Source organism: Pteronotus mesoamericanus, unplaced genomic scaffold (genome assembly GCF_021234165.1).
Source record: "Pteronotus mesoamericanus isolate MK-2021 breed Mesoamerican mustached bat unplaced genomic scaffold, CSHL_Meso_final contig_182, whole genome shotgun sequence".
Taxonomy (NCBI): Eukaryota; Metazoa; Chordata; class Mammalia; order Chiroptera; family Mormoopidae; genus Pteronotus; species Pteronotus mesoamericanus.
This window is the reverse complement of record NW_026555078.1, coordinates 5,850,535-5,876,381: the sequence shown is the minus strand read 5'-3', so window position 1 is coordinate 5,876,381 and position 25,847 is coordinate 5,850,535. Positions and strand designations below refer to the sequence as shown.

Sequence of the window (25,847 nt, the reverse complement as noted above, 5' to 3'; positions counted from 1 at the left end):
TTAATCCTGGGCCAGATATACACTAAGAACTTACTACATGGTGACTACTAGCTGCTGTTATTATTTGTAGACATCAATTACAATTATAGAATTGAAAAAATTGTCGTTTAACAGTAATGATTTAAAAATAAAATTCAACTTTATGATATCCTGACATAAGCTATTCTCTCAAAGTAAGTACAATTTCAAGGCTTAGAAATGCTTAACATATATGTCTATAAAGTACTATTTGGGTCTAATTAGTTTTAGTTAGTATTAAGCTAAAGAAATTTTCTTACATAATTGATATTTCAGTGCAACATTCAAGAGAAATCTGGTTTTTATTCAAGCACAATTAACTTGCTTTTAAAGATTTTTATGTGGCGGTAGCTGGAGCGCCAGATGAAGCACTCGGATGCTGTGTCTCTCAGAAGCATAAAAATAACACAGAAATCACACAAATAATGTGCAATTTCAAAAACACACAATCTCTCCAGTTTCTAAACACAGTTTAGAAACATCCTTTCTAAATCCAGCGTGTCCCATCCTTTCTTTCTTCTTCCTCTCATGGCAAAGTGGTCTGGAGAGCTTCCTTTCCTTTAGAGAGTGGTTTATATGTCTGATCTGACTCTCCTTTCCTACCCCCTGTGCACTTCCTACTGCTGCTCTGACAAGCGACTACAGACCTGGTGGCTTAAAACAACACAAATTTATTATTTTATGCCATAGATTAGAGGTATGACATGCATGTCTTTGGGCTAAAATCAGGACGCTGCAGGAAGCTCTAAGAGAAAGTCTACTTTTTGCCTTTTCCACCTTCAGGAGGCCGCCTGCACTCCTTGGCTCACAGCCCCTTCCTTCATCCTCAAAGTCAGCAATGGCTGTGCAGTCACTTCTCACACTGCATCACTCTGACCTCTTCAGTAGTCACCCACCTGACTCTCCTCTTCTTCCTTCCCCTTCTTCACCTTCTAAGGACCACTGTGACTACATTGTGTTCACCCAGGTAATCCAGGATAATCTCCCCATTTTAAGGTCAGCTGACTAGCAATATTAATTCCACCTGCAACTTTAATTCTCCTTTGTCATGTAATACAACATATTTATACATCCTAAGAAATAGGATGTGGGCATCTTTGGTGTTCAGTTATTCTGCCTATCACAGCCTCTGTTTACTTCCTAACACACTAGAGCACAACTTCCACTTCCCTAACACCACCAGAGTCTAAGCTATGAAATAATCTCATGTTGCTAAAGTCAATGGATACTTTTCAGTCCTGGTACTACCGGACTTTTTCAGCTGCACACTGCAAACCAAGGGACAGAATACTTCAAACAGAGCCAAGTGAGATGGGCACAACCACCACCACTGTGGGTCCAGCTCAAACTGAGTTCCTCAAAGTGGTTATAATAAAACCACTTAATTTTGGGGTAGTTTATCATGCAGAAAAGGCTAAAAGATTCATTAGTAACTTGTAGACCATGTTTGTAACCAAGTGACTTGCTCAAGATGACACACTTCAGAGGTGATGAAGCTGGAATTTAAGTCCAAGTCCATCTGACAGAGGCTCCGCAAGGTCTGACCTCACTGCCACGCTGCCCCAGGACCCTGCGCTGTATCCCCCTCACCCTCTTGCGGTCTCCTACTGCTCCACACCTCCTCCTGCCCTCAGGCTACCACAGATGCTGGGCGGAGCTCTGCGCCTGGCTGTCCTTCCCTATCACCTCCTGTTGCTCCTCTAACTTCCATTCTTCTGAAGTTACACTTTAAGTGTCACTTCTCTGAGAAGGTCTTCCCTGATAACCCAGGACAGATTTAAGTCTTTTCCACACCTGCTCTCGTCAGTACCCTCTGCATTTTCTTCCAACTACTCATCTCAAGGGTAATTACTTAATTGCATACTAATTTGTTTAACCTCTCCTGCTTTTAGACTATAAGGCCCTGAGGACAAGAATCTTGTCCAGGTTGTTTGCTATTATGTCCAAGAACCTGACACTTAGTAAGCAGGCAAATATTTGTTCCATAATGAAACTGAATTTTAGAACTGACTGTATGTTGATGCAGTTCACCTACTGAATGTATCAAAGGGGCCAATATCCCTAAGAGCCCTCCATGAAATCTAAATGATAAATTTGAAGAATTTAAAGACACATATCATCCCTCTGTTAAGTGTCATTTATTCTTTCACTTTCAAGTCCTGCAAGGGCTTCTGTACTTCTAAACTGGCTCAGCTAGGCCCCTGGTCTGTGACAAAAAGGCTTCACCCAAAGGTCCGGCTGAAGATTATTTCTATGGAAGTAACAAGTTAGAAATGCTCAAGATTTCCACCAGTGTCTAGTAATTCTAGTAATATGACACAGTATGTCTTAAAAAATAATTTTAAACTGTTATAATACCAGATTCTATATTGTTTCCTTAAAAAAAATAAAAAAAGAAAAAGAAAAAGATGGAGACGACGAAAAGGAAAGAAAAAAAAGAGCCCAGGTGTGTGTGGCTTAATTGGTTGGATGGCTGTCCCATAGACTGAAAGATCATAGGTTCAATTCCCTGTCAAGGCACATACACAAGTCATAGGTTCATTCCCTGGTCGGGGTGTGTGAGAGAAGGCAACCCTCACATCGACGTCTTTCCCTCCAATCCCACCACTTCCTCTCTCTCTAAAAGCAAAGAAAAATGTCCTCGGTTGAAGATTAAAAACAAAAGAGATTATTTTTCTCTATTTTACTAGAATTATGTACCTTTAACTTAGGTCAAACTTTTCTCATGTTAGGGATGTAAGTTACATTTATTTCATTCAATGACACTTAATTCACACAGATATTTAACACCAACAAGTAGATTTTGTTTTGTTGTTATAGGATTACTTACCCTCAGCCACATTTCCTTTTGGATTCAGAACAGTAAACTGTGTGTGCGTGTGTGTGTGTGCGCGCGCGCACGTGTGTACGTGTGTGTGCATTCCTGAACTGTGTATAGGACAATGGGTAGAAATTGGAGGAGAGAGAATTAGGCTTTAAACCAGTAAATTTTTTTTTGAAAAGAATAGTGAATTAACCTTGAGAATCTGAAGATCTTCAAAAAATTTTCAGGATTCTAGCAACTCCCTAAGACAAAATCACCCCTATAGTTCTTACAATACCTTCTGGGGCTATCTTTAAAAATACTGTATCATATTATTTGAAAGTTGCTAAGAGAGGTCTTAAAAGTTCTCATCAAAAGAAAAATATTTTAACTATGTGAGGTGATGGATGTTAACTAAATTTATCATGGTAATATTTCACAATAGGTATGTATATCAAATCATTATGCTGCATACCTCGAACTAATACAATGTTTTATGTCAATTATGTTTCAATAAAACTATAAAAAATATATCTTTGGGGATTAACATTAGGGTAAACAGCAAATGCTCTCAATTAAAATTACTTTCTGAATATGTTATTTATTAATTTACACTTCACAAAAAATTAGTTGTTCAAAATCACTTGTAAGTATTTCTAACAATTTTCTCAATTTTCCCTAACATCACTATTGAAAAGCCATGATATTAGCGCATTAAAAATGTGGAACAAATCCACTTTGTTGAGAACGAACATACGTTGTTGGTTGATAGAGGGCCCTTTCATCTGCTGGAGACCTCTGCGTGTCTGACTTAATTAATGTTGAACCAGAAACCTCTCCACTGTTCGTAGTTTATGTGCTTCTACTAACAGATGGAGAAACTGAAATCCACGGGAGATAATGAGTTGGATAAACCCTCGAGGATTACTGAAAACTACAGAAACAACCTACCCAGCACTATTGCCCACTGAGGATGGAAAAGGATAACCATGGAAAGAGCTGGTCGTCGTTTCAAGGCTCTGTCTTGTCTGTGCAGCCTCCCGGAAGTCAGCTACCAGGAGAGGACGCAGCGGAGTTGAGTGACGGAAAGAAGGGCTAAGTCCTACACCACCCGATTTCAAGGAAAGATTCTGTTCTGCTTTCGTTCTCTGAACACCCACTTATTTCTAGTAATACTCCGACTGGCCTCGGGTTATCTAACCTTTGCATCTCAAATTTTCATACACAGAACTTTTTTCTCTCATATTTGTCCTTATGGTGGCCCCTTCCAAAGAGCTATTATTAAGCCTGTTACTTCTCCCAGATTCAGACCCCCTTCCACACATCACCATGCACAGTTACTTGGTGGTCTTTTATTTTTCTTTCCTACATATTTTTCTCTTCCTTCACACATGCCTCACATATATTAATTTCCACACTTTCTGGTTCTTATTCCACCTACTCTTCCTCCTCCAGACTGCCTAAATCTCTACTGATTGCTCCTTTTTCTTGTCTTGTATCTAAAGTACAGTCTTAACAAAATGTACCATGTAGGCCTGAAAGTAATTTCTTTTTAATGTCATGCCAAAGTTGTCTCACTTCTCCGTTTGGTTTTAGTTCAACATTCTAATAGCACCTCATGCAAATGCCTTCCACCTTATCAAAATCATTATAAACTTCTGACTAAGACATCAATTTATCAGTGTTGTAAATTAGTCATATTCAATTCAAAGCAAAGATGCTTCTCAGTTGCTGTCTCTTTTGCTACATGCAACAGACCGCAATGGATCATGAACCATTCTGTTGCTGTCTCAGCAAGTATCATTGCCCTTGCAATTCTGGGGAAGGATTAATATTCAAAAGTGAAACTTTAATATTTTAAGTACTTTTCAACTTCCTGAAAAGATGACTCATGATGAGACAACTGTCAATAAGGCTGGGGTGGCATTCATTACTGAGAACGCTGCTTAGAATCACCTTTATAAATAACCTTTGTAATTTGCTTCTTTACTGTCTAATAAATTCTACTGATTAATCTGACAGTTTAAATAGTCATAGATCAGCTGGTGTTTTGACAAAACTACTGCTAACAGAGATCAGAGAACACAAACACACACAAAAATTGTTTTTTATAGACTTTTTCTCACATGGAATTCCTTCTCATTGTTAGTTGAAATGAATACAATTTTAAAGAAAATAGAAGAGGTGAAAATATTTTTATGTTTCTTATGTAACCTTGCAGAGGTACAGAAAAGTTATAAAAGGAGGTCTGGTTTCCATGTTGGAAAATCTGGAAAGGCTAAAAATATATAAAGGAAAAAATCCATCAAAGGTCTATGATACCGTTAAACATAAATTAAAACAGAGCATAAAATGGACATAAATTATTAAAATTAATAAATAAAAAAACATTAGTAATATATAATTTTTTTAAATGTGACTTCCAACAGATGAGTTTATAGGAAGGGTCAACAAATTATAGACCAAAGTCCAAATCTAGTCCGCTGCTGCTGACCCCTGACTTAGAGAATAGCAGAAGCAATATAAATGAATGGAAGGGAATTACAACTAAATGAAGCATATTGTAGGAAACAATCACACATACTCAGTTCTGATAGAAATGCTATATTGCACATCTGGCAAATGTCAAAGATAAGCATCTGCCAAGATAAAATTAACACTAAAACAATCTTATCAATTTGAGAAGCCTGTGCCAATCGAGTAAATTTTATCCTAAAGGAACAATTCTGGTTAAAAATCAAGTGAGACATAAATCCGAGTAGGAGCATGACAGCAACCTAAAATTGAATCTGCACATCTCCCAGAACAGCTCAGAAAACAGCAAGAATGACTGCACACCTGCATGATCTACACTTCAGCAAAATTTAAAGACAAGTAAAACCCATATACACCAAAGAGCATACTATGGATCAGCTGAGAAACAACCTAAGTGGCCACTCATGAATGAATGGATAAAGACAATGTAGTACATATATACGAGGGAATAATATTTGGTACTAAAAAAAATTCAATCTTACCATCTGCGACAACATGGATGAACGTTGAGGGCACTATGCAAAGTGAAATAAGTCAGACAGAGAAAATACAATACCATATTGACTCACTTATGTGTGAAATCTAAAAAAACAAAGCAAAGCAAACAAACAAACAAAACCCCAACAAGTTCACAGATACAGAGAACAGTCTAATGGTTGCCAGGGGTGAGGGGAGGGAATGAAATGGGTGAAGGAGTCATATGGTACAAATTACCAGTTATAAAATAATTAAGTCATAGGGATGTAATCACATGGCGACTACGGTTAATATTGTTGTAATGTGTATTTGAAAGTTGCTAAGAGAGTAAATCCTCAACATTCTCATAACACCAACAACAAAATTCTGTAACTGTGTACAGTGAAAGATGTTAACTAGACTTATTTTTCAAAATATTCAAATATCGAATCATTATGTTATACAACCTGAAACTAATATTAATGTATGCCAATTATACCTCAATTTTTAAAAAAAAATGTTTAAAAAAAAGTAAAAAGAAATGTGATCTATTTCCCCTCCCAGTCAATCTGGGCTGGTTCTGTGTTAAGAGCGAGGATGTATGGGCTCCGGAGTTCCTCTGGAGGACCTGCAGCTTCTGCCTTTGCCCTGGTGGCTGTCCCCATGACCTGCCCTAAGAGTGCCACGCTAAGGAGAAGCTGATTACTGCACTAAAGGATGAGAGGCCACGTTGGGGAAAGAGAGGTGCCCCAGCCAACAGCCAGCACCAACTGTCAGACACAAGAGGGAAACTATCTTGGCCCTTCAAGCCCAGCCGACTCTCCAGCTAACCACTTGAGTGAGTCCAGGCAAAACCAGTGGAGTTCTGCCCGGCAAACCCGTAGAATCATGAGAAAATAACTTACTGTTTGGGCAACTAAATTTTAGAGAGGTTTGTTATCCAGCAATAAATAACTTGTACCACTGGGTATTATGAAGTGAAAAATTGTTAACCAGAAAAGGTAGACATCATGAAATGAAAAAAAAAATCTGGTTACAAATATATGTACAGGACAACCTCATTTTGAGAAGACATTCATGCATGCAGACACATATACACAAAGATCTAGATGGACACATTCTAGTTAATAACAGAGAGAAATATAACAAAGTAAATTCTGGATAGTGAAAATAGGTTCTTCTTTTCTTATTTTGGCTTTTTTATGTCTTATATTTGCATACAGATGCTTTTGTAGACATAAAATAGTTTTTTTTAAATACCATATTTTTTTAAAAACGTTTACAGAGTTTCCTTACATGTCAGATAAAAAGATTAGATGGGCCTCTGAAAAGTTCAGTATATAAATTCTTGCTATTAACCTCTAATAGTACGAAAACTGAGTAAAGTCAGTTAATCAATAAACCTTTAAAGATAGTTATGGACTGACTTGTGTCTCCCATTCCAAATTTGTATCTTGAAACTCTAACACCCAGTACCACAGAGTGAGTATATTTAGAGGCAAGGCCTTTAAAGAGGTAATTAAGTTATTAAAACAAGTCCCTTAGGCTGGGCCCTAATCCAGTCTGACTGGTAGCCTCATAAGAGGGACTTGGAACACAAAAAGGAACACCAGGGGTGTAAATGCACAAAGGAACAACCACGTGAAAAGGCAGCAAGAGGGCAGCCATCTGCAAGTCGAGGAGAGAAGCCTGGAATGGATCCTTTCCTATGGTCCTCACGAGAACCCAACCCAGCAGCACCATCCTCTTGGACTCCCAGCCGCCAGAACTGTGAGAAAATACATTTCTGTTGTTTAAAGCACCTGCCTGTGATCATCTGTTATGGCAGCCCTAGCGAACTACACAAATCTAGGCATATACACACAAAATGTTTATCTTATCTCACTGTAAATAGCATAGTATTTGGAAAACTGGCTTAGTGTGTCTTCTAAGCACGGCAAATAAAAAGCTGAACCACAAAAATAGCTTATAATCAACTCCTGCTCTAGATTTCTGAACATCTTGGTCTTTAAAGCTGAGTAACAATTATAAACATGCACAAAGAGAAATTATAATTAACTTTATTAACGATGTCACTCCAATAAATTCAATAAAAAAGAAAGTAAATTAAATATATCTATGTGGAGAAGTGATAGCGGATCTGCTCTCTGGATGCGCTGCCTCATTTATGATGGAACAAATATGTCTAGTCCACATTCTACTCGACCTGGCACGAGAACTGGGATTTTTCATTTTGTTTTGTATCTGTTTGTTCGCGAGCCACTGACAAAGAACAGAAGTAATGGAGAACCAACAACTAAAAAGGACTACTTTTTTAAAACCAGATACAAAACATTTCACTTATCTATCTTTAAATTAAAAGCACTGTTTACACAAACTACATTATTTTCAATAAACAATGAAAGAAAGCCCGAGTGCAGTTATGGTGAGAGAGAAACGCCACGCTGTGGCGGCACAGAGTCCAGGAGCTTGGGTTCGTACCACTCCTGCTTCGTGCTGCACCTGTTGCGTGCACTTCAGCTTGCAATGAACTTTTATGAGCTGGTGTATTGTAAAGGGAGAACAAGATAAGCATTTCTCAACCAGCCTTCGTGGACTCCCTAGGGCTTTCTTGGAAATCCCAATAGGGTGAGGAATAGAAATAAACTGGTAGGGCTTGGTGCCCTTCAGCTTAGATTCGAGCAGAGCTGCTCAGTTCTATTTGTGTTCCATTTGAATGCTTGTATTTTCACTTTAGGGAAGGATTTTGCTGCTACAAATGTTTGAAATCATTGTATTAAAATGTTCTGTCATCTACAGCCTAAAAATCCTAAGAAATAAATATTTCAAAATGAGTCAATAACACAGCGCAACAGAGGCACACAGGATGCAGAGCGAAGGGCCGCATGATAGTTACTTGCTGGGACAACAGGCAGAGATAACATTAGCGGGGGTTCAGACAGGACAGGAGAGACTAGAGCCCACGTATAGAGAACATTAACGATTGCTGGTCGATGGTAAGCATTGCAAAATGAGGCCCGAAGTATAACTTCATGACTCAAAAAGTGAATGAAACTTTAGGCAACATTCATGAAAGTATAACTTCCAAAATGAGAGCATTCAATAAAATTGCCAAATATATATTTAAAAACCTGTTTGTACTACCAATAATCAAAGAATACAGACAGCACTGTTTGGCAAACTTTGATATGAGTCCGACCTAAGTCTCGATCTTCCTTCTCAAGCTTACACAACAACATATGTCAAGTCAAGAAATGCAGCTTCCAGAACCTTCGACAGTGCTCATGAGGAGACTTTGGCAGCATCAGCAAAACTACGGATAATACCTAGCGTAACACTGACACACTACAGGCACTCAAGCATAGCTAATGCTTACAGAGCACTGCGTGATTCCATCTCATCTAACCACAGGCATGGGATCATAAAACATAAATGCAAATTATCACAAGAATGGGACTAAAATTATAACAGATTTTAACACCTATAGGTGTTAAAATTATAACACCTATTCAAGGTTGGCGGAGTGTAATACCAAAAGTACTGCCATTTACTTCTGGCAGGAACAGGAAAGAGTGCAACTTTTCTGCAAAGCAGCCTAGCAATATGCGCAGAGGACATTTCCAAAGTTCCCGTACAGTGGTTCAAGTCTACTTGGGAAAGGAAAAGATTCAGAAAGTGTCTGTGGGTAGAAATGGCAGTAATCAAAGGGGTGACTGGGTATCTCCATTATATACAGGTTTTTCACCAGAAAAGCAAAACATCTCTAAGAAGACTGGTTGTTATTTGTTTGTTTTGTTTTTTTTAATTTTTGCCAATGGATTTCCATGACGTCCCTTTGTCAGCCCAAACCAGAACCCTCGGGAGAGCTCCTAAAGGAGACGTGGTGGCCTGCTTCACTACTCAGTTCCTCACATCCGAAAGGAAGCAGATGGTTCAAGTGTTTCTCAAGATTAATAAAGGAGTGCGAAATACAAGTATAAATTTCTTCAGGCTGGGTGGTCCCAAATCCAGAGCAATTCGCTATATTCAGGGAATACCACCACAAAGAGAAACATGAAACTTAAAATATTCAGGTCTTCTAAATGTGAAATATGTTAGCCTTAGACTGCATTACAACTCAACTCCCCCCTCCCCCAAATGTTTCTGTAAAAAAGTCTGATGACAAATGACACTTACCTAAAATGAGATGAAGTTTGGTTTCCGTCTGGAAAGCATAGTGCAGTGTCACCAAAAATGGTGACTGCCGGATGTGCTCCAGGACCTGTCGTTCTGTCCTAGTGTGCTCCGTGGTCTTGGCCTTTTGAACTATCGTCGCCTTTTTCAAAACTTTCATGGCATACAGCTTTCCAGCATCATGACCACTTATTTTACGGACTAGAAATACTTTTCCATAAGCTGGAAATGAAAAATTAAAAAAAAAAAAAAGAATTAAAATACTACACAAGCAGGAAGGTAATTTATTGGATGTTGCAAGTGACAATGCACACACACACACAAACACCCTTTGAATGGAAAAATATCCTTAGAACTGTTTCAAATAGTTCTTTGATAGATTTCTTCAATTTTATGCCAAACATGTTTCTCAGTCTAACCTTTGGTATTTACATATCTAACCACTGCTGAAAAAAGTAGGCTTTCACTCTTACTGTTATTCTCTCCTCCATATTTTTAGCTGTAGGAAACCAGATGTTATTATGGTCAATTAACCACACCAGCTCTGGAACAGCTACGAAATTTTGGACATCAGATAAAACCTCTAGGTTTTGCTGTTGATGTAAACAAATAAATACAGTTCTTAATCTCATACACACTTAATCACATACCTCAAGTGCCCCCTAAACTTATTTTAAAAGTCTAAAGCGATATAAACTGACATTACATAAACAAAAGAGGTTTCCAGATTTAAAATACTGACAGAAACCCCTTTGTATCTCTGGGTGGTAGTTCACAGCTCTCTAGGCCCCATCTTCCCTGAGTAAGGGCTCTGCTGGGCAAACCCCTGTGCACAGTGCTCCCCACTCGGGAGAGGAATCGGGGCCCCGTGCACACTGTGCCTCTGGGGCAGAGCAGCCATAGGCGTTTGTTTAGAGAAGTGGGGAGGGGGAAGAAGAGGTGGGAGAAGGTGGGGGAGGGTGGCCACAGATAGGGCCTCATTTCATCCTTACAACGTATAATAAATTATTTTCCCTTTTAAAAAATGCAAACACCTCTCAGGATGGTTAAGCCCAGGTCCCCTTTGAAGTTAAATCTTTAACCAGACCACCCTGGAGTCAGGGTTCTGACCCAGACCAGCGCTTGAGCACTCTGCCCACACCTCTGCAGCGCTTCACGCAACTTTGGTTCTGACCCACCCACTCTGATAAGAGAGCTTAGAAGAGCGGCTCTGGTACCCCGTATGCTATTCGGTTCAGTGCTGGGGAAGGAGTCAGTACAGACACATGATAGATAAGGGGTCAGTGAGCGACTGGACTCTGAGGAGAAGGACAACCAATGTCATTAAGGACTTGTCTATGCCAGGCTCGTTGCTAAACATATTCCACACATGGATTCACTTCACCCTCAGAACAGCCAGGGTTGTACTTTCAGTAATTCCATCTTACAGGTGAGGAAACGGGCTCAGGATACTTAAGGAACTACCCCAAAGCTTGGATAAAAAGTGACAAAACTGATTCAAATGCAATAGTGACATCAGAGACCACAGTCACCATAAATGAGTAAAAAAATGACCTTATACAAATACTAGAGGTTGATAATCTGGATTTTAATAAAATCAGCACCATGAACACATTCTGGAATACAGAAAAAGCTCACAAAATGTTTATCTTATCTCATTGTAAATAAAATAATTACAGATTGAGATTTTAGTAAGGCAGAAGTGAACCAAAAAACAAGACACAACCCTAGCAAATTAACCTGAAGTATAAAAAATTTAACAGTCCATCTATTCAGGAACATTGAAATGAAGGTAAAAAAATAAAACAAACCCCTTCTAATGAAGTATTTATCTTCCACAGAGTAGCCACTTAGAAACTCAGGAGAAAGTAAAGTCCTCAACAAGCACGCGGCTTTTGTGTCCGCTATGCACACAGCACCCGGCCTAAATTCCCATCTCCAGAGGGCTATGGTCCTTAGAAATTCTGTCATCCATCTATGCTCTCCAACAGACAACATCTTTCTACAACGTCACTGAAAGGCACTGTTCAGTTTCTTCCCAGCATTCCTGTTTGCCCTTCAGCTCAGGTGTTGACCGTGGCCACAAAGTGTTAGCACCTACCACCTGGTACTTGTCAGGCACTTCAGAGCTATATTAACTCGTTTCACTCCTGCACCCTCCATTTCATAGATGAGGAAACGGAAGTGGAGACGACTTAGGTCACTCGCCCAAGGTCACACTTGACCTTTCAGTCCAACTGCAGAGCCCACGCTCTCAGCTGTGCTCCAGCTGCCTCCCTAAGTGAATGACCTCATAGGCAAATGAATAAGGAGCCAGACAGGCAGAAGTCACAACACAGGCTGGGTGTTATCAGGGTGGAATGGATCCAGTGCAACTACTTTCAAGAGGAGAAAGTTTTGTAAAGTTGCCCATTTCATTGATGGGTGATCCATATATTAGACAACGTTCCTTATACCGAGTGGAAAAAGGCCTTTTTATAACATTCATCTGTTGGTCCTTCTACACCCTTTGCACTTACAAAAAAAGAATATTAGCTTTCACTAAGACGATGTTTTAAACATTTAGAAGCATGATTATGTCATTTCATCTATACAAAATGTCCTTATTCCTTAAACCAATCTTGAAGTAAATGACTTTGAGACTTCTCACCACTAGAAGGTTCCACTGATGTGCTCTGTTAATCTGTAAATATTTTCCTTTGATTTCTTTCCTATTACTTTCAAAAATGTTCTATTTAACTCCAAATAAATGAGGTAGCATAGAATGCCAATGCGTGTGGTTAACTAATAAATCATCCTTATTGCCCATTATATGCTGTGTGGTCAAATAACAAGCTGTCACCCTCCTCGCCATGTGATGGTATTCCGAAGTTTTCCGATAATATGAGCTAAAGAGCACATCTCCTGCCAATACAATTTTTTCCACCTATCAGGAAAATGTCAGGGGAAAAAACAATGATGAAACTCACAAATCTTTTGTTTTCACTCTTATAATTGCCATAATTAACTAAAGCTACACATGGCAAGTGCCAATAGGAGCTTATGTCAACAAAATTCAAGGAGTGTCTTATGTTCCAAACAACAAATATTTCAGACAAACAGGATCTTAATTATGAGTAGGCTGCCTAACGAAAACATAGCTGCCTCTGAACAGCCTGTTTCTGAAGCGCCCGTAGGCTGCTTCCCGCATTGCAAAAGGGGAAGAAAACACATTCACTCCCAGAGAAGCCTTGAAGGCCCCACGCTCCCTGGCCTGGGGCAGCTGGTTTGCAGATGAGTACAGAGGGCGAAAGCGAAGCAGGCCTTCTGTTGAACTGTGTAGTCCACTCCACAACCGCCTACATGTTTTCCAATGTTTTAAGAGGGGCCACTGAAGCTAGAATTGCTGGCAATATTATTTCCTTTCAAGTTGCAACTATGTGAATGAATGACTGCTTTCTAGCGCAGTCAACTCCTGGCTTTCATTTGTTTTGTGGGTGCTGATGTCCTTGAAGAATTCCTGTTTCAAAAATATCTTTTAGGAACTGCAAAGGCTATCAATGGTGAAAACTCTTTTGGCCAAAAATGATAAAAAATAGTACTTCCTGCCCCCTAAAATGGAATTTAGGCAACACATCTGGGTTTGCTGCTTAGGTGAAGAGACTAAGCTTCATATGTTAACATGACTCTAATTTCTATATCAACATGCAGTAGCTTCCAATACTCTACTAGCAATCTTCATAGAAGTGCTGTGCATCTTAGCAATTTCATCAGAGCCAGGGCCTCTATGAGATTATCTGTCAAGAAATGTCAGCAGAAGAGGGGATGGAGTTCACTGGTTTTCCAGAGGACTGGCCTTGAAGCACTTGACTGAACTTGAGGTAGAAGTGCTACTTATTTTGAGACTGAGGTAAAGTAAATTCTACAAATAAATGACAAGAAGGATAAATTTCTGACTTGGCCTGACAGACATCTGTGGCCATATGAATGAGGTGCATCTTTCAACTCCAAGCCCTGCAGACATCATTTTGGATTCTGCTGGAAACCTGTGTGCTCTCACAGCCAAGGAACCATTCAGAAGAGAGAGCTGGAATGAAACAACTATGTAATCTTTCCTAAAGCTGAAAAAAGGCTTTCGTAGGTTGGGTTGGAGGAAATCGATAGATGTCTTACGAAGGTTACTCCCGTTCAAAATGAAATGTGGATCCACAATGCTACTCTCCCTGACGTAGAACGATGTTGATAAATCTTGTTCACAGTGATCTCAATGGCTGGATGATAAAGGAAATAATGTAAAGTAAACTCAACAGTGTCAGGGGAAAGTGTCTAGTTCCTTACAGTATGTGTCAGTTTGCTTTTCAAAATGCAGTCTATTATTCAAAAGCAACCCTCTTGCTAAAATTTATTTTGAGCATAATTAAACTAACCTCCTCATTTTATTTGTCAAATTTGAATTCATTAACAAATTTTAGGAAGTGGCCTTTAATTTTTGCATTAAAATAATAAAATTTGTAGAAATATTTTTATAGTCTGTAAAAGCAATCAATTTACTATGTCATAGATGCATGCAAAATTTGTATATATTTATGTGCATTATTCTGGAGGAAAAAGTACAAACTATTGTACTAGAACTTTGGTTTATTTCCTTCATTATGAGAGAACATGCTGCTCTCACTGGGATCTGAATGTCTTACCACTATGGGATTGCTGTTTCCTGTCACTCAAAGTTTTATTAATGCTGCTTAAAACTGTATACATTGTACAAATTGCCTACAAGCCATGCCACAGTTTGGGTCTATACAGAACTTGTAGCATAAACTACTGTACTTGAATGACTGTTTTTGAGAGAAAAAAAAAAGGGCAGAAACTCTCTTAGTGACTTCCACTTAGAAGACTCCCAGGACTGACTGACACTCCCTCTGTAACACACGCCGCCACACGTGGAACGCCTGTCGCTGGCTCACGGTGCACTCGCGCCCCATGCAGTTCAGCGGTCCGCTCCCTGGCGGTCACTGATGCCCACCGCCCTACCTGTTTATGCCTGTTATATGTTATTCTTCCTATAATTTAACTAAATATTACAGTACCATGTAAAGTAAATGCGAAAGAGAAAAATGAGGCTGAATGCTTTGGAAGAACTAGATAAAAGCAAGACACTTCAAAAGAACTGCTGAAAAAGGAGGTGTGGGTGAAACAACTATAAAAGGCTAGGGAGGAAATTATGAAAATCTAAAAGGATTTTATACTCAGATTATTCAAATGTGCCTGGTTCTCACTCCACTTTAAAGAATCCGAAACAATTTTAGATGATGCATTACAAGTGTGGTTTATGTGAAATAAACCATTGTTTAAGAACCTATTCTCAAAGAATTTTGTGCCTACATCCAAAGACTGGCAAGTGAATATGTATTTACACATTTTAAGTGAAAAGTAGGATGTTCAAAACATACACGGTCTTTCCAGAAAAAGTCCAGCCATTGTTAATGTAATGAGAGCAATTTGCACAACATTGATGTAACCTGGCAGCCAAGGAGAGGGGACTGGAATGCGCATGCGTGAACAATGATGACTTCACTGTACTAGTCAGTGGGGGCAGTAGATGCAATTAAGTCAGCATGTGTGTTGTGTAGCCATTGCATTCAAAATGACTGAGAAAGTAGAGCAATAAATTTGCATCACATTTTGCGTTAAGCTTGAACATTCCTCCATGGAAACTATTTGGATGATTCAGGAGGCTTTCAGGGATGATGCAAAGAGTGCAGTGCCAGTAAAAGCATGGCAAAATGCTTCAAAGATTGTCGAGAATCTGATGAAAGTGACCCACGTTCTGGCAGGCCTGCAACAAGCAGAACACCTGAGAATGTTGAATGTGTACGGGCTGCAGTCAACAAAGATCAGTGACTGACAGTGGGAGACCTAGAAGCTGATCTGGAGATTTCAAAAACTACTGTGTCTGAGATTTTGACACAGGACCCTGGCATGAAACATGTCATGGTAAAATTCGTTCCGCAGCTTCTGCTTCCAGAGCAGAAGGAACAACATGCTGCAGTTGGGAGAATTGTGTGAGGTCCCAAGGTGCCTGCTTTGAACAAGACGGAGGCATCATTGTCCTATGTACACTGTATCTTGTATCTTCTTCAATAAATGTCTATTTTTCATAGTACATGGCTGGATACTTTCTGGACACACCTCATATATTTTTATATATCCTTTAAAAATAATACTCCAGTTTAAACAACATTTTTTGATTAGCCTAAAGTACCAATCATGCCACATGGGTTTCCACTAACGAAAGGACCACATTCATCATGCTGGAATTCACCCCTCTCATCCTTCCAGATAACTGAAACCTTGTTAAAGGTAGACTTGGCCATCAACCATACTAGTTATTCCTCCCAGCTTGCTTTCCCCCTCCACCTGGTAAACATGCCTTTCCTGCTGTCATATAAATTGTTGATAAAAATGTAACCCTTCCAGCTCAAAGCACTTAATTTCCCATTGCTCGTAAAGAGAACCCTTAACATAACCTAAACTCTCTGGCTCCTCCCTACCCCTCCATCTCCCCACCGTCTCCTTTCGCTGACTCCTTCCAGCGTCCAGCCTTCCCTGACTTCCCAGACTAGTCCAAGGTCTCTGATTTGATGTTCTCATAGCACCATGCATTCTCTGTCATAGAAACGGTCAGAAACAGTAATTTTCACTTATTTGCATGATTGCTTCATTACCTAACTTCCACTGGACTGTAAATTCCACAAAATTATGGCCTATGTCTGATTTTACTCACTTTGTATCATTGACAAGTAACTCTAAAGCTGGCACATCAAGGACACTCAGTGCTGAATGCATTAAAAAAAAAAGATGAACAAACAAGCTAGCAACCAGCAGAAGACAAAAGAAATGGCTCTGTAAGCATACAGCCAAATAGCCACTTCTTAGCTGACAATTCCATACGAAGCTGAAGAAACTGGCAATGCAGGTCCACAGTACAGAGCTACTGCCGGCCAGTTCTTTCCTTCAGGGAAGGAACAATGAGCTTTCATGAAGTGATTCCCCTTAATGTGTGTACTAAATCTGATTCTTGGCAATATTCCCTGGTGAAAGCGAACTCAGGGACTTTGGCTGTCCCCATTCTTGAACAGGAAAATATCTTAACATGGTGACATCTATAAATGGCCACTGCTTTCTCATCTGCCACAAGTATGTGAGAACTAATTATAATGCCTGGCCACATTTCTTTCTCATACATAATTTAATACGGGGAAAGATATCCATCTTCACATGTGATATGTCCTGGGCACTGACAATCCACCTGCCTTCCTCTCCCTCTTCCCCTGTACAACTTCCTTTGCCCTCCAGATATCAGTGTCAGAGATGAAACCAAACAAGAAATACACCTCTGGAACTCCCAGTTTCACCGTCCTGCCCTTGGAAACCGGTATTCTTATTAACAGGCCAGCTGAATGTCCATGGTAAAGTAATGCTGGGAACAGCATACATCAAGAGCTGGTAAAACCACCATCGCAGAAAGGACTCTCCGAGAAGCAGCTTCATTTCAGTTTTACTGCCACACGATCAATACACAGAGTTCAATGGTGAAACTGACCATAATCTGGAACTTCTAAAGACTCGTCTGAAACATTGGATTAATCGGACCTCAGGAACGGCACTGTCCACTCCAGTGACCCTCCACGACCCGTCCTGTGTTAAGGCCCACTGACAGGGAGCGCCTCACTTGGACCACAGTGGTAGCTAAGAAAGACTTCACTCAGAAAGAGCCTTCAGTAAATTTAATCTGTGTGTCACTTTTTAAAGAGATGACATAAAGTAAAATTTGTTTTTTCAAGACCACCTCTGAATCTTTTGTCAAAAATGCTATTCTCATATTACTTAATGTCTAAGACAGAGGAGCCATTTGATAATTTCAGTGCTTGTTAAAGTCTCTGTAGACCAGTTTTTTCAAACTGTGAGCCATGACCCATTGGTGGATGATGGTATTAATTTAATGGGTCAAACCAACATTTTAAAAAACTAAAATAAGACCAAACATACTAAAAATGCTTCATGCGACTTCTTGGAGTGTTGCCTTCTTATACATATACACATGTGTATGTACATGTGAATGTAAACAAATCTGAGTACATGGGAGGGAATAAAAGCACATGGGAGGGTGGTACAGAGCACTGGCTAAAAACAGACTGGTGCCAGCCTGCCTGGGTTTGAATCCTAGATGTGCTATTTAGAAACAGTGTGACCTTGGGCAAACCAGTTAACGTGACTGTCTCAATTTCCTCACTAGGGACAGTAATAATTCCTACATCATATGTTTTGGGGATTAAAGAAATTAATATAAGCATCTATAGTAAGGCCTGGGAGATAATCAACACCATGTAAATGTTAGTAGAAAAAAGTCTGTATCTGTATGTTTATTCACATACATAAATACACACACTAAGTTGCAATATAAAAATGTGCCTATTTCAACCTATGGGGAATAGTCAAGAAAGCATGAAAGCCACTGTTCTACAGGAATTTATATGCCTTTCCTTTAAAAAACAAATCAGTTATGTAGACCAAAGACTTTTCCCTTTATTCCCACTACTTCTTACCTTTTAAATTTAAGACTCAGTTATAATGACTATCTCATTCCAGGTGACTACCATTCCTATTTCACTTTCCTTCTTTTGGCTTTTGTTCTCTTTTCTTCTTCTTCTTCTTTTTTTTTTTTTTTTTACTTTTTATTCCCTATATTTGAAAATGCCCTTAAATCTCTTTGAAAATGGGTAAATTTCAGAACACATTTAACACATAATATACTTGGCTTTACATATTTATCAAACAGAAGCACTAATTCCTAAATTCTTTTACCTAACATATAACTTAATTACAAACTAAATCCCAAATATTAAAAAATACCTATTAAACTAAGTATTTCAACATAATTTTAAAGCAAAAAAGGAGAATTTCAGCCATTTAAAATAATTTTTGCTAGACACTTTTTGCCAGGATATGTAAAATCATAAAAACAAAATTGCTAAGATTAATAAAAATAGACTAATTAAAACAGAATTATCTTCTAACACATAAGGAAAAGACAGGAACCCAAAACATGCTTGATTAAATAAAAGATGGTAAAACTAAACAAAGAGACATAATAACATGACATCGAAAGTAATTTTTGTGAAAGAGACCGATGTAGGCCATTTGCTTTACACATAAATATATCCTCTCTAGAAGACATATAATAATGAAGATCTGGAAAAGATATAATAGAAGTGTCAGCATTCTAGATTTAATGCAATTTTAGTTTTTAAATTAACCAAGAGCCATTTGACTCATTTGCTGCCTTGCTTTAATGGTCAAAAACAGTTGTACAGCTCAATCAGGACCACAAGTCAGTACATTTTCTTGTGAATGGTGACAGCTTCTATAAAAGGATTTAATATGTAAGAAGGGTGAAAATAAAAAATTGTTACAGGTTTAACTGTTTATAGATTCCACTTATGCACACTGCATTAGTCTGAATAATTAAAGACTGATTGCATAATAGTCTTCTAGATAAGCATTTTTTAAGTTTCAGAGAAAGCACTAGAACACCACATCTATGAACCCAGCTCGTAATTGTCTGCATTTACATATGTAGCTGTGGCCAATGTCTCACTATCTCCATTTGAATAACCCATGTAAACCACAGGCCATTCCTTAACCCAGGTCCCAAATGATTTGGAAACTACAGATTCAGGTCCAGCAGGAAAGGAAAAAAGGCTGCAGAGGAAACCATGCCCTGTGAGGTCTAGACTTGGAAATGACTACCCATGGGTGTGATCACCAGAAGACCTTGCTAAAAGAAAATACAAGAAAACAAGGAAATACGGATGACTGAGAAGCACATTCATAACTCATTCTGTGTTTATACCTCAACAAACAAACTGTCTGCCTAGCTAAATAGTTATGTCTTAATGGCCAGCGTTAATGACCATCTGCAAATGGTGCCCTGCCAAGTCACACCTTCACAGGCTGGTGCACCCAGGCCCCAGCTGCTAATAGCGCACCGCTGTCCTCTTCTCTAGAGTAAGGCCTAAGGGAGACAGGAGCCACAACCTCACCTGAGACGTTACACTCCACCATTCCCTGCCCCACGGCACCCAAGCAGCCTGCAGCCAATGACTGCCACGGGTACAAAAGGCTCTCCTCACTCTCGCTCCAAAACTTCCCATAGATTCAGGCTGAATGTAGACCCCAGCTTAAACCACATGCTGCTAAGGCTCTTCCCTTTCTTGCTGCTTTCCTCCCTCTCCCTCCTGAAAGCATTCCTGCAAGAAATCACGCGGGCCCAAATCCCAGTCCCAGGCTCTGCTTCTAGCGAACAATCCAGTAATAAACTGAGCTGCACTTATACTAGGGAGACGATGTCAACCAACACCATCATATGGAAAAATCTTTTGATTATGGCATAACGCATCACAAACATTTAACCTCTCTGGTTTCCATAAACACTGTAGGCTTACACTGAAGCATAGGGTGTAGGGTATATGCAGATGTGAAATTATAAACTTTTCTGAATGACAATTTTGACAATTTAATGAATACATGCTTTTAAAAGTACTATTTTTAATAGGGATACTTTCCAAACACCTAAGAGAATAAAATGACAAATGATGACTAAGTCATCATACTTTCTAAAACAGTCTTTTTACATGACAACTAAAGTTATTCTCCCCTCTCTCATATCACCAAAAAGTAGCTGTGTCATTAAGTTGCCTAGTGCAATTTCTAGCACCCTCTAGTGGCAAATTACCCAGGAGAATTAGAATGGTGTCTTAAATAAAACGTGTTTCTGCAAAGTCTTCAGTCAAGAACAAAGAAAATCTTTAAAGGCTGTCTTGTCAGAGACGATTTTCATGGAGCCTGGGACCAAGGAGTAAAGAACTATCAGAGTCAACATTTGAAGACTGTACTTCAGTCTGGGTGGGCGGCCCACAGATGGTCTCTATCAGACAAGTAAGTATTGCCACAGAACAACTTGTACGACCTACTCTTGGTGAGATGAAAAGAAAAATCCACACAAGGAAAAAGCGGCCTTCCCACAAGGGCACCAGGGACCGAGGCAGGCAAAGGGCTGTTGCCTGCCGGGCATTACTGGAGGCCAGGCAGTCTGAACGTCTACGCTCTGCCAGCACGCACTCCAAGGTTTCACGAGCCTGGAAACAATTCCACATTAAAATACCAGCTTCGTATTGCATTATTCAATTTGCACGTTTGTATGTAATACATACATTTAAAATGCTCACTACTCTATCCCCAGCACCCAAAACCGTGCTTGCCTCTTGATAAATCCATGTGAAAGAATGAATTCCAAGAGCAACAGGAACACACTAAAAGGTTTTAAATAGAGAAGTGACATGCACTTTAGAAGGACCATTATGACAAAGATCACTTACGAAAGATTCCTCTGGCTGTCCGACGGGGAATGCATTAGGGAGAGGCCAGCCTGAAACTTGGGAGGCCTTTCGGTAGTTGTCTTTCTCTATTGCTGGATATATTTTAGGCTAATAAAATGTTTGTTAAGAAATGACATTCACTTACGTAGTAGGCTAATCTGAGACCTTGGTAATGGGCTCTATTAGCCCTTATAGAAACTGGGCTCTTTCCCTTTCAGCTATATAAATAGCTGAAGTTTACATTGCATTTACTAGTGTTAGGCAATCTAAATATTTTATTACTCGTTTTATGTATATTTTAGCATAAGACTGTTAGCTTTATGCTAACATACAAAGAGGTCGTTAAGAACCTAAAATATGTGAATAGTTAAGAGATGACTAATAAGAAATACATTTTCATTTGACATGTTATGTTTAAGGTAATTCACAAATCAACATCTTAGAAATGAAAACAGAATTTCAACATGTCATTTGTAAAATATTTTTCATTTGTTAGATTTTTATTATTAATAACTTTATAATAACTTTAGTTGAAATTACTCCAAGATGTGCTAACAAAGTGAGTGACTATATGAAAAAACTAGTAATCTATCCTTATGAGTAAGTCCTAAATAATTTTTATTTTTCTAACTTAGGGTACAACTTTATGGTATAGTTCACAACCGATGGTTATCTAGTAATTGACAATTCATATCCATTATTTCATTAATTTTATAACAATACCGTGAGAGAGGTATTATTAACTTATGCCAATGGGGACTTGAACTCACAGGGGTCATTTGATTTACACAAGGAATGCTAGTAGGCAATGATAATGTCAAGATTCGGACCTGAGACTTCTCAGCCATCATCGATACCCAAGTACTTCACAACTGTGAATGCACAACTGGAAGGGAAACCAACTCTGCTGCCCCTTTACAGTTACATGGCAAATTTTATCTTTTTGCCATAATGACAAATGATCTCCACAGTAGGGATTATGTAAGATGAATAAAGAAAATACAAAGAGAATACTAAATCTTTTTAGCTGAGACCTTCATGCTCCACTTACTTTTCAGAATTAATAATAATACACACAATGGCTAAAGAATTCTTCTATTCTTGGACAGATGTCTCAAAGGAAGCAAAATGGTCAAAAGGAAGGCAGCAGAAATAAACAGAATCATTATTCCCACAAATAATCCAAAATTTCATCACGAAACAAAATAATTCTAAAAAATGAACCAAAGATATTTCCTGGCCTTGGGAGTGTCAGTCTCAAGAACAACGCTAGAGACAAGAGCATGAATTATACACTGACAGGCCGTTATACTTCACACTGTTATGGATGTGAGCAGGGTGCAGGGCAACAGGGTTGGAAAACATACAGGGATGATTCACAGGGGTGTCCAAACTTTTGGCATCTCTGGGCCACATTGGAAGAAGAAGAGTTGTCTTGGGCCACACATTAAATACACAAACACCAATGAAAACTGATGAGCAAAGAAAAAGGTTTTAAATAAATTTACGATTTTGTGTTGGGCCACATTCATAGCCATCCTGGGCCACAGGTTGGACACCCGTGGAAGAAAAATAGCAGATGTGAAGGGGGAATTCTGAGAACCCTTCAGTGCTGCATTCCCTACCAAGGCATTTCGGTGCCACAATTCAGAGAGCGGAGCAATCTGGGCAAGATTTGGTCAGACAGAGAAAACAAGGAACATGAACGAAGATGAGAGAACCAGACAAGGCAGGGCATCAGAGGATGGGAAAGTACACGTAACTGCAGGGGAAGTGCAGGAAAAGTAACTGGACTCGAAAGGAGGCGGAATATCAGGGTAACTGGAGAAAAGACAGAAGAAAGCACAGCTAAGCCTAAAAGCAAGGCAAGAATTTGGACTTGAATAATTAACTGAAAAAAAAAGGCACTGTTCTGAAAACAGGAGAATAGAGCAATAAGGTTAAGTTTCAACCAAGGTTGCACATTATTTTATAACAGAGTATGTATAAAATGCATAAAATAAAAGAGAGAACTTGCAGAAAGGCAGACCAGTTAAGAACCCACTGAAAACAATCCATGATTAGGGCAATGTGAGTTATGGAACTAGCAACAGAGAACAAAAGGTTGTTCCAGAGGTCATTTTGATGGAAAAATTATAGGATTTTGTGGCAAACAAAATAAAAAGGTCAAAATGAAACCAAGTATTAAATATGTTGAGAGGAAATACATACATGGTTTGATTTTATAAATCTGATATTAAAATTTTCATGTGTGAAACTGGCCTATAATTTTCCTCCCTCATACTCTAGTTTTGGAATCAAGGTTATACTACTAGTCTCATACAATAAATTGGAGAAAATAATAAACTGAAGAATCAAAAATTATTTCAAAGTTTCTTGCTGAGGAAACCATTCAACTAATTAGGGTTACACCAAAAGAAACAAGATAGCTGAAAAAAAATAAATCAATACTCTGAGTGAAAGATTTTTTTCCATGAATATTACATACATTTAAGTATCACATCAAAAAGTAAATCTTCCCTACTTTAATATTCCACAAAGTTTTCAAGATATTGGATGAATAGCATTTTTTTTCTAGTGCAAAAGATATAAAAATAAATTTCAGAAGTATTTTCAGTTTCACTTCCAAAGAAAACCTGACATGACACATAAAGACATCTGATGAGACTTTTCTATTATTCACAGTGCTAGAAGAAAATTACCTTAAAAAGGAAATGAAACTGAAAAACTACTGGTAAAATTTCTGAATAAAAATTGAGATTTTATTATATTCATAATTAAAGTTTCCACCTACTCCATTTAATCATCAAAACTGTGATTTTAAATATAGGAATACCTACAGTGACATTTCTTAGTTATTCCATCAACTTTAAGCAGGTATCCTGTCAGCTGACAAAAAGGGAAAGTAGTATCCATGGCTAACAGTACACCAGTTACAGAACAGCAAAGAAGCACAGAATGGAAATACAAAAGTAAAATGTTACTGGTAAACTCTTTCCTCAGCTTTGCAGAATTATCTTTAAGACCTGTGATCAAACCACTCAAAAAGTTGAGGTAGATAATGAGACAAAGTATTGAATGTGTTGAAAGGAAATACACACATGGTTTGATTTTATAAATCTGATATCAAAATTTTCATGTGTGAAACTGGCCTATAACTTTTTGCATCTCAGAAACTCTCCTGATACCACTTTTTATTTTATTTTATTTTTTTGAGGACCTACTGGTGGAAAACACACTCAGTTTTTCTATGTCTGGAAACATAACAGCGTAAGGTTTCGTTCTGAGGCGAGGAAAGTGTTCTAAAATTGACGGCGGGGATGGCTGCAGAACTCTGCAGACATACTGAAACCACTGGTTTGCACACTTTAAATTGGTGAACTATGAAGTATGTGGATTTTATTGCAATAAAGCTATTAAAATATAAAGCATGCAGATAAAACAGATTCTGTGACTTTAATATAAATTGACCTCAAAAAGCTTTTGCCAAGACACTGTGCCAAGGCACAGACACTCTAAGGGAACCAAATCACCACAGGACTGTGAACCTCCTCTTCCTTTAAGCAGATACTGTCTTTGAAATAAGAAACAAAGGCCGAGATAACAGAATTATTCTGATATTTTGAGAGCATGATCTCTTAGTGACAGGGCAGGTGAGCAATTAAAAAAAATACATCCTTGCAAAGGATCTGAAGGAGAGAATGCACAGTAAAACCTCCAAGCTGACAATTACCCTATACTCTTGCTGGCAATAAAACACTTAGCTGATGAGAATAAACCATAGAGTTATTCACTGGCAGCTGCAAAGGTTGGCCCTACACAATATGCTAAACAACTTAGGGAAATTTCGAAGACTTTGTGTAGCAAGGCACCAGGCATCAAAGCTCAGTAACAAATAACATAAAGACAAATCACAGACACAGACTTAAACATATGTGCATACATGAGAATGTCAGGGCCGTGTCTGGGGGGGGGCTGTAGAAGCCCAAAAGAAAGGCCATTTCTCTGGCTTGAAGGCTCGGTGCATTGGAAGGAATGGGCAGAACCCTCCTGCAGGCAGCAGCCATCCATCTGCTCGCAGAGGTACACTGGCCCCTGAGAGTGTGGAGCTAACTTTAGTGGGGTCTGTCCTCTGGGACTCTCTTTCCCCTTCCAAGGAAGGAAACGATAGGCCTGCGGAGGATGGAAAAAGAGAGGTAAAGTCCTGCTTTTCCCTTCCAGCTGAAGGAAGGAGCGTGAAGTGCAAGGTGGCACAGCCGCGGTGGCTGCAGGGCTGAAGAGATGCGGGGAGCTCCTGACCAGCCACGTGATGGGAGCTCGGTACAAAATGGAAAAGGGGGTGCCTTGTCCATGAATTACTTCAAATTTCAGAACAGTGAAAGCAGAGCATTAAGCCAAACGTGGGGCTCTTCCAAATGCAGGGATCTGGGAGGCTCATGAGGCCT

General features: G+C 39.0%; 1 protein-coding gene across 2 annotated transcripts in view; it reads right to left on the bottom strand.

Moving 5' to 3' along the window:
* The window catches only part of RPS6KA5 (ribosomal protein S6 kinase A5), a 123,611-nt gene that overhangs the window by 61,829 nt on the left and 35,935 nt on the right, over positions 1–25,847 (bottom strand). The window contains exon 3 of one of the 2 annotated variants that reach the window (XM_054567148.1): positions 9,989–10,207. In XM_054567148.1, coding sequence (XP_054423123.1) covers positions 9,989–10,207 — 219 coding nt within the window. Of the gene's footprint in view, positions 1–9,988; positions 10,208–25,847 lie in introns of those variants that run through there. The other variant, XM_054567149.1, reaches the window with a different exon arrangement.